This window comes from Lepidothrix coronata, unplaced genomic scaffold (genome assembly GCF_001604755.1).
Source record: "Lepidothrix coronata isolate B3197 unplaced genomic scaffold, Lepidothrix_coronata-1.0 Scaffold11, whole genome shotgun sequence".
NCBI lineage: Eukaryota > Metazoa > Chordata > Aves > Passeriformes > Pipridae > Lepidothrix > Lepidothrix coronata.
Window position 1 is genome coordinate 4,482,619 of NW_016690191.1, and position 12,563 is coordinate 4,495,181.

Below are 12,563 nucleotides of genomic sequence, written 5' to 3' on the forward strand. Positions count from 1 at the left end.
TTTAAAGCGGAGTTCCTCCTCCAGCGATGCCCGAAACGCCGGGCCGGGAGAGGCGCGGGAGGTGCCGCTGTCCGCGGTGCTGATCCGCAGGGACGCGGCTACGACGTCTGTCCGTCTGCTAAAATCTCCATTTTACCGAGAGATTTTTTTATTATTAATCTTAGGAAGGGAATTTTTATTATTATTATTGTTTAAGTCTTAATGTGAACACTATTAGTACCAAATAGTCTTTGTATTAAAAAAAAAAAAAAAAAAGGACACACCAGGCACTTGCTACTGAAAGGTGGTGGGCTATAAAGCTGTTGATCATCCAGCAGGATCTCTCTCTTCCTCTCCAAGCCTGCCTCTTAATTTCACTTTTCAGGAAGGCCATAAGCCAGGATTTGTTCTGTATTAGCAGAAGGAGAAAAAGGAAATTAAAAGTGAGAGGAAGTTTGTAGGATACAGAGCTGCTCTTGTCCTGATGGCCAATGTTCTTGGTTGCCAGGGTGAATATTCTGATTCTTTTCTCATGTACAGCAGTGGATTTTATTGTTTTATAAACCAACCACTGTCTTTTCTGATGTAATGTTTGTTGATTTTTCCTTGTAGCATTTCTCTTTCTCTCTCCTACCATTCTATTCCCAACATCGTAGTGACCTTCAGTGCCTCTCAGTATCTAGAGCCTTTAGTGATCTCAAAGTTGTGGTTGTTCAATGTCTTCAAGGTTTAGCTTGGTGTTGCACAAGAAGGTTTAGTTACACAGGAACAATTCAGTCTCTTGCTGATTTCTGTTGTTTCAATCTAGCTACATAAGAATGAGGCTGGACTCGAACAGGTCACAGCCGGAATCAATCCCAAACATCTCTCCAGCAATCAGAACAACCTGCTGGGAGCTGAGTAACAGCTGAATTCTTGGTGAGAGAAATTATAGACATAAAAACAAAATCAAATACACTCCTTGTGCTCATTCAACAACTCAAGGCATATTTATAGGTACTGCTGTACGGCATCTTAAATATCAGAGTTTAAAAAGAAAATGGATCTCTCCTGTTGGGAAAAATAATTTTTCTGTTCTGTTACTTTCACTATCTTTGCCCCTGGTGAAAAAGTGAGAGAAAGACACCAAATTACACACCCATTCAGCCCCTGTCATCACTTCTTTGGGCTGTTTGGATAGTTCTGAGAGGGATCTGTGAAGATAAAGAGATCTGAAGGCCATCTCAAAGTCATTGTTCAGAACTGGAGTAGGAACAGGACAGCTGGGCAGGAATCTGCTCACAAAAAGCTGGGGATTTCTTTCTCTATGAAACTGTCAAGGGCCTACTATGTGAACAGATGAATTTGCAGTCTAGGTCCTAGTTGAATCCCTTCCTTAGACTGGTCCACTCTATTCTCCTTCCTCTGCACCCAAGTCTTGATGTCACTGTAAGGAAAAGCTGAAAAGAAATTTTACCACTGATGAAAATATTCCACCAGAAATATATATCCAGGGAGATATTTCCACCTTATTTTTTCACTTTCACTTTCAAGAAGACAAAATGCTGGAGAATTTTTTTAGATTTTAAGAGGAAGAATATTCTCCCAAAAAGCTCACAGGAACATTGAAAAATGAATCTGCATTCATTATAGAGAGGTGAGGCAGAGAGCGTACAGCCACCAAGGCCTGTGCTCTTAATGGTCTGTGAGAAAAAGCACTGAGCAGCTAATATTATTTGTCTTGGGAACTGTAGTCAGACCTTGGGTGGGAACCAAGCTAAATCAGCAAACTTGCTGTTGGTCCAGGATCAGAATGTGCTAAAATTCTTCTATCACATGCCTGAGATTCGAGTGCTGTGTAATCTCTGTGGCATAGACATCTAGGAACCTCTGTGGATAGCAGATGGCTGCTGAATGGTGAAAGCAGATGACAGATTCTGGGCAGTGCAAAACCAGAAGACCTCAAATTCTGGTAACAAAAGTCAGTTCTTGAGGTTAAATCAAACCAGTCACCTGAGCAGGAGGGAGGCACTCGGCATTACACAAAGCCAACACACTACCAGACATGGGAGGGCTCTTGTAAAAAGCTCCACCTCCCTTCTTCTCCCCAACACACATACACACAGCACTGCCACACACAGTAAAAAATATCAAGGTTATGTGTTTCCTGAAATATGGTTGGCTGAATAAATACACTTACAGAGAACTCTTTGTAAAGCAATAGCAGAATGAGTAACAGTGCATCGCTATCATGGGAAATAAAAAGAAAAGTAACCCAACTGCAATTCAGCCAGAATCATTCCAAACCCCAAAGGTTGGCCTCTTTTTTTTTTTCTTTAATGTGTCTGACATTTTATGGCATCAATAATGCAAACAAAGAGGAAATCATATTTGCAGAACACTAATGCACGGATGTCTAAAGTGAAATACAATACTGATTACTTTTTAAATGAAGCCACCAGGTTTTGATGTGCTGTGGTGGTTAAATTGGTCCATCAAATTTCTTCCAAAGCAAATTCCAGTCCAAAGTAAGTGCTTGACCTTTTCTATAACCTTGGATAGCCTTTTCAGCTGTATTATGATTGGGGGTAATAAATGTTAGTTTGAAGGAATCTTCCTGTTGGGTCAGATTGCAGAAATGCCACAACTCCTTCTGAAGACAAAAGGAAACTACAGACATGTCCCCTCTAGGCAGTCCAAAGCCTACCATGAAAAGCTGTGGGTGAGAGGATGGGTGGGCTCTGAAAGGGGTTTCTAGAAGTCCTGTTGAGATTTTGCCCTTAGGGTTAGCGGTGGATCTGTTCGATACCTGATAGCCTGTCTCTTGTCTAGAACCGCCTACAGATGCCTGCAGAGCAATGACAGTATGAAAATAAGTGTGAGAATAAGAAGGTGTGACAAAAACACACAAAGAAACAAACCTACCCTTCTGCTTCAATTTTTTTTTTGTTTTAGATGCTAGTGGTTTTTTCACAAAGTGAAAAATCTCTGAGATCAGAGATGCATCTTAATAACCACAGAGAGGATCTTCTCTACTCACATAAATGTGAAGAAGCTGTTGTGCTCCTGCCTGGGACATTTCACTGCTCCCCCTACTCCTACATAAAAGACAAAAGGACTTGAGGTCTGGTCTATGCTTCCAACTTGTCAACAGGAGCATTCAGTTCAAGTGCAAAGGGACTTCTTTTGCAATGTCCTCTGACTTGCATTAACTGTGTGAACTTCTTTAATTCATGAAGTTTTGGTTTGGTAAACAGTGTTGATAGTGGCCTGTGGGATAGGATAGGATGGTGGATAGGATTGGATGCCACTATCTCACATCAGCTGGGAGTTTGTCTGCCATTTAGTCCTAGATCACATCTGATCAGAGCATTGTGTGTGGGGATTATATGTCTTGGTGTTAATCAGTGCAAGCAGCTAATTGCCACCGGTTAGCTAGTGCCTTTTAATTAGGACTGTGTTGCTGGATGGATACCTGAAGGGAGCTGTTTGTCACTAGCAAAAATTTTAGCCTTGTGATGTAAACCTCTTTGAGGAATTAAAAAAAAAAATGTAGGCTGGAGCTACTGTCACTTTAGCATGGTAGAAAATCAGTTTCAGCAGAACTGGCCTGGATGAGGTTAGAGTCATGCTTTGCTGGGGTCAAAAATGATAGTGGCTGCTCCCCAACCCTTCCTCCTGTGCAGAAGGGTGGGACACTGTGGGCTTCAGCTGGGATTTACAGGAGATACCCCACATGCATTACAATGAGCTTTGCTGTAAAATTCACTGCACAGAGGTTAATCTAGATGTCAACACTGCCTGACAGCAGTGAAATTACTCCGGGGCAGTGCTCCTTCTGAAGTCTTAATATAACAGTCAATTCCATCCTGCCTGCAGGAAATGAAAGTTTTCTGCTTTGTGTGCGGAATCATCCGGCGCCAATTTTCTCACTGTTTGAAGTCCAAACTGTTTGTGGTCTTGGGATTCACCTCACATTAAGACTTTCACTTCATTTAAAAACTCTCCTAGTCAAGTCCTGAGAACTGCAAGGACAGGAGCTGTGCAGGGAGAAAAAGAAGAGGGCATGGGGGGAGAAATCTTATCTCACCTACCACATCAAAATCAAACACCTCCACCAGCTCTCTGTGCTCTGTAAAGGGAGTGAATGAAGAAACTCAGCTATCTGAGTATCAAGCAGCAAAGACTGAGGAGCTGGAAGCCAGCAGAGAGCGAGAGAAAACGTGCAAGACATTTGGACCTCCCAGAGCTATGATTTTCTTTAGAGGTATTTCAGTCCTTCCCTGCTGGGACCTTGTCCTAAGCAGCCAGTAGTTCAGCAGTTAAACTCTTCCTCAGAACAACTGTTCCAGTTTTCAGCTGTGGGATCAGTCGCTTGTGCTGGGTGGCAGATCAGTTCCTATGGGGGACTCCTGACAGTGTGAGGAAGCGACGGTTAGATTTTTTGTGCCTCCTTTCCCCTTGGAGAGATGCTAAAATTGTGGGACTAGCAGAAGGGAGAAGGAACTCATGGTCATTCCTTTAGTCTGAAAACAGCTGTCAGATTGGGTCTGTGAGAAACTGAAGGCATTGAGATGAAACCAACCTACCAGCTCACTTAACCCTTGAAGAAAGCTGGAATATTTTGTCCTTCCTTCTCTTTGGTCTCTGATCTCTTTCCTCAGTTCAGTTTTTCAAAGTTTCAAGCAATAGGAGTCCAATCACTTCTCTCAGGGAGCTGTTTCATGGCTCAGTGGTGTACTGGAAAGGAATAAGAGGCACAGGAGAGATGGAATGCTCCTGCATTCCTCTCAGAGCAGTGACTGACGTCTCTGCCTGTGTCAGTTATGACACTGCCAGCCAGAACAGATGTTTTTAAAACACCTATTTTCTCAGGCTTGAAACTTAATATCCCTGCTTGCAAGGAGAGGGGGAAAGGGAAAAGAACTTTTAGGACTTAGCACCTACTTAAATATAAAATGGGTACTGACACAAGAGTCGCATTGGTGCAGAAGTGGAGAAGGTACCTTAGAGCTAAGCAAGTCTGTGCACTCCTGGAATGCAGTGCTGAGACGGAAATTTTCTCTTTTTCTATTTTTGGTATTCATTTGGAGACAGCAGTGTTGTGACAAGGCTCCATGACCTCAACATCCATCAGAAAGCCACTGCATGTGAATGGAGAACAAGCCTTTTGGGATGTGCCAAGACATGCCTGTGCCTGTGAGTCCCATAGCAAAAGAGCCAACCCTGTTGATGCTCAGAGCTTTCCAGCTGTCAGAGGAGCTATCACAGCATGATATCACAGCCAGGATCTCATTTATTCCCCTTGCTTATCCTCATCATTGACTTACAACCAGAGAACACCTAGAGCTGTAAAAAACATTGGGTATGAGCCATGGCTTTAGTAGTTCAGCTGAATCCTGGCCAGAACAGGAAAAGATGTAGATACTTCCTGAGGAGGGAGGAAATTATAAAGATTAAAAAAACTTCTTAAGACAACATCCTGAACACAATATTGTCTCCACACAGAGTGGCACATGAATGCCACCTGATCAAGTGTTTAGAGCTACCTCTGGGTTTGGGGGGTTGTGGTGATCCACATCTGCATTCTTCAACACATATCCTGAACTCAAGGAAACCTATACATTTGAGTTCTGGGAAATAAGAGCCTTTCACGTGAAAGGAAACAGCTCATTTAGTGTTATACTTCTGTCTGTGCCCTTGAAAAAGCATAATTTTTCAGACCTTCTTTTAGTTGCATTTTCTTGGAGGGAAAAACAAACAAACAAACAAACAAAACCAGAAAAGCAAAAACCCTAGTGATTTGGTTTTCCGCCTGCATAAATGGTCCCTTGATTTTATCGGTTTCTGCCTCCTTTTTAAACCAGTATTTGTCCAGTGTTATAGCTAACTTTTCCTGGAGCTCCAGCACATTGCTATTTTCATTTGGTTTTGCTTGTACCCACTGTGCTACTTAAAATTCTACACCACACTCCCCAAATCTGTCTCGATTTCCCAACCCAAGATACTCACTTGCCTTCTAAAACCCGCCTTTCCCTTTTCTTGGCTCTTTTATTTCCCCACTTATTTTCTCACCTTGTTCCACCCACTCCTGGGGACAAGCAAACAGCTCAAAGGTAATGATGTCTCCCAAGCAAGCAGCCTCTCTGAAGACATTCCAGAGTTTCCACATTTTTCTGTGTAGCACAGTTCCCAGAGTCACCTGTCTGCAATTCAACACCCTCCAGATCCAAGGACAGGCCTGAAATGATGCAGCTCAGACTTTTTCTCCCCCAAACACGTGCATTGAGGAACATTTAAAAAGACCAGATGGGCAAGTTTTCAGGAGACAGGATGGATTTTCAGTCTGACTGATCATTTTATGTCTTCCCTTTGCTACATTTGAGCTTTTGTCTTGCAACCTGACAGACTGGAGTGGAAGGACAAGTAACCGCTGGAGAAGACAAGACAGGTCACTGATGAGGCCCTGGGGCTGGAGCCACATTTACTCCCCACAGTTTGCAGCCCTTGTACACAATTTCCATTCGTACCATGCACCAATATAGCACCTTCACCTCCAAGAAAGCATCATTGCAATGACACCCTTGGGTGACTGAGTTGGTGCAATCAATTCTAATTTTTGGGGAGCAGGGCACAGCTGGAACAGGGAAGACCCCATGCCCCCTTCTCAGCTGTATTCAGACTAGTGTTCCTTCCAGCTCCCTGTCACAAGCCCCTTGAGAAAACTGCAGATGGAAGAGGTTGGGTGGTGGGAATGTCTGCTGGATGTGATGGGAATTAGGCCTGGCTTGCCCCAGAGCTGCGTGAGACTTGTTGAGGTTCTCTGGCAGCAGGAATAGCTCTCTGCTCTTAGTAGAGGCAAGGCGTTGGGAAGTATCTCTCCTAGAAATAGAGACGAAGCATGAACTCATTTCTCTTTGACTCTAAACACTCAGATGTTGGTACTCTGTGAGAGTTTCCCCCAAACTCTGCTCTTCTTCCTCCCCTCACACACACAGTGGGGCCACCCCAGAGCCCATTTTCCTACAGAGAAGATCAGCATCACCCATGCTGATGGGCAGCTCCACTTCTGGTCCAGGAAAGGTACTTCTGGAAATGAGGTCTCAGAGTGTCCATCAGGAATGCAGCACAGCTGCTTTCCCTCTTCCCATCCAAAACTGTCATGCCAAAAAGGGATGCAACACTTTTCATCATGTCTTTGAACACAAAACCATCTCCTCCTTCCCCTTGACAAACCTCCATCCAGCACTGACAGGCCAAGGGGCCTAGAGCAGCAACAGGGCAGATGTCACACCGCAGAACTGCAGCTTATCCAGCTCTTCTGAGTAATTGTTCACAATTAACCTTGACAAAAGGACCTTTTTCCAAGGCAGTTACTGCACATGGTGGGGCTAGCAGTGAAGCAGGCAGGTTTCACATCTGAGACACTTCACATCTTCTGGGGACCCAGGAACTTCCCTCACAGACCAGCTATTCCTAAACATGCAGCACCAAGGCTCGGTGTCACGCCCGGCTCCTGAGCTCACCTCGCTGTGACTGTACAGAGAGATGGTGAAGGGACAGGTGATGGTGCTGGGGAGCAGGGGAAGGAGGAAAGAGGGAAGGGAGGATGTAGCTGCTATGCAGAATGGTGACAAGGGAATCTCATCCACCTGGAACAGTGTGTCTGTAGGTGATTTGATAGTGTAAAAGCCTGTGACATTGACCAAAAAAGAAATGAGAGCATGACAGCGAGAGAGAGGGGTGGATAAAATTGTGGCCTTGCACAATCTGACGCAGTGCCTGGGAGCCACAAGAGCCAGAAGCCACTTGGAGTAAGAGACAGGCAGCCCCGGGAAAGGGTTTTGTTTTGGAGATGCTGGGCAATTAACAGCCATTCCTTGTTCTTCCCCTGTGCAGAATATCAATTCCTTTTAGCCAAAGCAGCCTGCACACAAAGGGAGCCAGGCCAGGGCAGGCAAATTTTCAAGCAATCTTTTTCACTTACAAAGTTGGACCTAAGTAGGCAGGTGAGGAAAACCGGATGTCCTCTCCCACAGGAGGGAGATCCTGCTGTGGAGGCATGGTTTGGTACGCTGTTCCTGTGTGCAGACTCCGTGTGCTGGTCCACACCCTTGTCCACGACCATGCCATCACTGGTGTCCATGCTGTGGAGCAGCTGGTGCCTGTTTAGTGGCAGTCTGTCCAGCCTCCACTGGCACGAGTCTGTCCCACTAGGCCAGATCTCTCTAATATGCAGAGGAAGGTTATGTCCTTACTCCCACATGGTTACTGCCTCCCATCATGTCCCACTCCAGGGTTCTACTGCTCATTAAACAAGCACAGAATAAACCCCTGGCCACTGTTGCCACCACAATGCTCCTTGTAGCAATACCCCCTGCCTCTGTCTAAAACCATAAGTCAGGTCATGCAAGAGCCATGGGTGAGAGTTATAGACTGCCAGGAAACATGGGTAATGAGGAAAGGATGCAAAATCTTCTTTTCCAATGCAAGACATAAGCAGAGTCACCTATCTCCCCTTTCATCCTGGCCACGAATACTACTCTGGCCATGGGGAAGGAGCCAAGGTCCCTTCTCCATCTCCTTTTCCCCATCTGCATTTCCTTCCAGGAAAGTGCCACGTCCAAGCAGGCTATTTTTGTGCTGGCAGTTATTGCCTTCTCAAAATTGCCTTGACAATGTCTGTGCCACCCGCTCCCTGCCTCCTGAGAGCAGCTGCCAAGCTGAGGTTCCCCCTTGTCCTCCATTAGCCACATGAAAAAAAGACCCAGAAAGGTTTTATATTCTCGGCCCAGTCTGGGCAGGCAGGATGCAATGTCTGACTCAGTGTTTCCCCAGGTCGGGATCATTTCCCGCTCCAGGGAGATGGGTAGTAGGGAGGATGCTGCTGTTTCTCCCTCGCTGTCCCCACCACCCCCTGTTGCTGCCTGTCAGGCCTTTCTCCTCATTGAGATGCAAGGCTGGCCACTGTGGCCATCCGCTGAGCCGTCTGCTCCTGAAGGCACCTTCCCCTCCTTCCCCCCTCCTCCCGGGGCTGCCTGTGGAGCTATTCTTCAGCCTCTGCATTTCACAACAGCTCAAAGGCAGATGCATCAATCCTTTCAGGGGATGGGGACGTGAGGAGAATGGCAAGGGAGCTGCAGGCAGGTGTTGGTAGGTTCCCAGCCATCTCACAAGCCTTGTCCCCCTCCCTGTCCCCCGCTGGCTTGTGCCTGAGGCTTGGACTGAGGCATGGGGCAGGAACAGGGAAGGGAAGAGGATAGGGAGGAAGAGCGCTGGGATATGCTGACCCTATAGACATGCCCAGCTGGGTTGCAGGCATGTTCCCAGCTGTCTGCATCCTGTAGCCTTAGAAAGGGGAGCAGGGATCCAACTCTGCTCGCTAAAGGTTCACACCAGGGACCATTTTGGCCCTGGTGCAGACAGCTGAGGGAGGGGGAACAACTCCATGGTTGCTAGCAACCACGAAGGGTGGGGAGGAGTGAGGTTGTTCCTCCCAAAGTGATCGCCTGCGCTGGATGCACTGGATGCACTGGGCAAACAGCACTCCTGTCTCACACACTGGAATGGGTTGGGGATGAGTCAGGACTGGGCCTCCAGGACCCCCCACCCAACTCCTGTGCGCAGCCGCTTTGGTCCCGCTGCTCTCCCAGCACTGGCAGCAGCTGGCACGGGGCAGAGGGAGGGCTGGGCCAGGCAAACTTGCAGTCTGCGGGAGGGCAGCTGGTTCCCGGTGTGTGTTTTACCCGTAGGTGTCACAATCCTTTGACTGTGTGTTCGAAAGCATTGAGTCTATACATTTAAGAATCAGCAAATTAGAAAAATTGTCCTGAAATGTTGGAGGGAGGAAAAAGGCAGGAAGGCAGAGAGGGACAGGGAGGGCCTGAGAGGAAGGGATGGAAGGGGTTGGTAAAAGAGAGTTCACGCAGGGGCACTGCCCTGGCTTTGCGCCCATCACCTGTGGGCTGGAAAGGAGGGAGGGAGGCAAGGACGAAAAGGGAGGACTGATTTCACACATTCAGTGCATATCATACAACCAGGGCAAGGTTTTCTTCCTGGGGCTCCTACCCAGGATGGCATTGCTGCCATAGCCAGTCTAGAGCCCTGCCCAGCAGCCCGAACCGTACTCACAGCAGGGTTACAATTCACTGCTTCATTGCTCGGGGGAAAGATACCTTCTCCTTTCTTTCTGTCTTTTTTTTTTTTAATTATATATATATTTTTAAGTACTTTTTCTCCCTTTTTTGTTTCTTTTTTTTTTTATAGTCTTACAATTTTCTGTAACAGCAGCTTCTTTCTGTATTGGTGTGGAAGTTATATATAGAGAGATATCTATAAATATATATAAGCCAAACTGCCTTACAGGTTGTTGTTCTCTGGGATTTTTGTTGGTTTGCTTTTTGTTTTGCTTTTTTTGTTTTTTTTTTCAGTGTTGTATGTGTAGCAGGCACTTGAGTTTATATGAAGATGTTTGCTTGGGAGCTGAGGGGCAAAGGACTTGGGAGGGGGAGAGGGAAGGAAGGATGGAAGGAAGGAGCAGGGACTTCCAACAAGTGGCCACTGCTAGCCAAGGATGTCCAGGTAGATTGGTGTGGCCTTGCCCAGAGCATGAAGGATCTTGTAGATCTCCTTGATGTTGAGCCGTTGCTGAGGTTCTCTCTGCCAGCAGCCCAACATGATGTCGTAAACCTCCTTGGGGCAGACTCGAGGCCTTTCCAAAACTCGGCCTTGGGTAATGCACTCAATTACCTAAAAAAAAGAAAAAAAATAGACATTGAACACCAGCTGGGCAGTTTCTGGAACATCTCCTGTCCCAGCTACTGCTTGGTTGATGTGGTACCATTTAGTGAATGGGAGCACTGAGAAGCCAAGAGGTCTGCAGATCCTCAATGTTCACCTGTTTGTGTGTTGTTAATTATAATTTTGCAGTGAAAAGTTTTTCTTCAGCTGGAGTTTTTTCAGATCTCAAAAACCTTCTCCATCTGTCACTTACCAACCTCAATGCGCTCTCCAAACAGGAGTTCACATACAAATGAAATGGAATTTTAACTTATGATGTCAGTTTTTCCTGCTAAATGAAGAAGGAAAAAAAGTCTTAAAATCCCCAAAGTAAAGTAATATTTTGCACAGCTGAAATTATATTTTTCTTGCCTGAAAAACAAGAGTCCTTTCCATTGCAAAGCCCAGGAGAGTTTTACAAGGAAGAATTCAGAGCATCTTTTCCTATATACTTCTCCAAGGGCAGCTTTGCCTCATTTTGACATAGAAAAGCAACTAAAAGAATAAAATTTCATATCAAATCTCATCTGTGATATAGAAAAAAAGTCTGCAGTGCTATCACTCTATTTTGGGTCAGGCCAGTGCTGCTAATGAGAAAAATATGAGCTCTTGGATAAGATCGAAGTCTCTCTAGAAGGATGCCATTGGAAAGAACTCCCCTAAGTATTTGTTTGTGTTTTGTTTACAGGATGCATGCAAAGGGAAGGGATGATTTGTCAGAGAGCTGCTATTACTGTCTGCCCTCCTTGGCTGGGGTTGATGAGTCCCAGCATTGCAGTCTGCAAGTGACCTGCCACACTCTGCAGATAAACACCACTCCCAAGCAGTGTGCTGAGGGGAGCCACCCAGCAAGGGGTGTTTGGAATTTATCATTTATGAACAGTAATGGTCCTTCCACAGAGCTCAAGGGATACTTATCACTTTGCTGTTTGCATATAAATATAGAAGGGAGAGATTAGGACCTGCTGAAAGGAAGCGAGGAAGACACAGCATGCAGAGAAGTCTGCATTGCCACAGAGCTGCTGGCTGAGGACTTGTGGGAGGAGGTGAGTTATGTTTTCTTACCAGACATCTTGGACATGCACAGGAGCCCTGTGGTGGGCTCTTTCTGTCCAGGGTAAAGTTAATGGGCTGGCTGAGTTGTGCCCTGCCTTGTTCCTCTGCTCAGGTAGGGTCTCTTCCAGCCTTGAAAATAACTGCTGAAAATGTCCTGGGGATATGAGGCCACACAGATGGCACAGGAGGGAGTGGGCATCCCAGCCTTGCTAATGCCAGCACCCAGCAGCAGCAATGCTTGGCCAGCCTGGTGCCTGCTCGTGGTCCAGTCCTGGCAGCTGGGACCTCGGCACAGGCTCATTAATCTGCCTCTCTGTGGGGCTCTGCCACTGCAGCTGGACTGCCACAGAGACTTGCTCTGATGCCACACCATCCAGGAGCTGGTGGAGGTGCCAGTCCTCTGCAGCCACACAGGCTCTGCCCATCTCTCCACAAATGGTGAAAAACAAGCCAGATGAGAGCTAATGTGGCTCCCTCCCACCAGGATACTCTGGTCTGGGGTGGGAGCCATCAGTAATCAGAAAGAAGTGGTGACATTTTATCCCAGGGATGGTAGCAAAACAATACAGCCGCATCTGTGCAGATGTTCACCAGCCCTCCCCTCAAGATTAAGGCTGGTTATTCTCAGTCCTACTGCCCTGCAGAGGAAACTGAGGCAGAAGGCATGGGCACAGAGGAGCTGTCACATTCCAGCGTGCTTATCACCCAAGTACGAGCTACATGTGCTCATTTGTGTGTGTTTGTATTTACTCTCACAGGGAAATGCAAGA

The 12,563-nt window shown here is 46.4% G+C and overlaps 1 protein-coding gene across 2 annotated transcripts in view; it reads right to left on the reverse strand.

The window, feature by feature from the left end:
• Nucleotides 1-266: 266 nt before the first annotated feature.
• The window catches only part of NTRK3 (neurotrophic receptor tyrosine kinase 3), a 219,312-nt gene continuing 207,015 nt past the window's right edge, over nt 267-12,563 (reverse strand). The window contains exon 17 of one of the 2 annotated variants that reach the window (XM_017805164.1): nt 267-10,707. In XM_017805164.1, coding sequence (XP_017660653.1) covers nt 10,522-10,707 — 186 coding nt within the window. In that variant the 3' untranslated portion in view covers nt 267-10,521. The remainder of the gene's footprint in view (nt 10,708-12,563) is intronic. The other variant, XM_017805163.1, reaches the window with a different exon arrangement.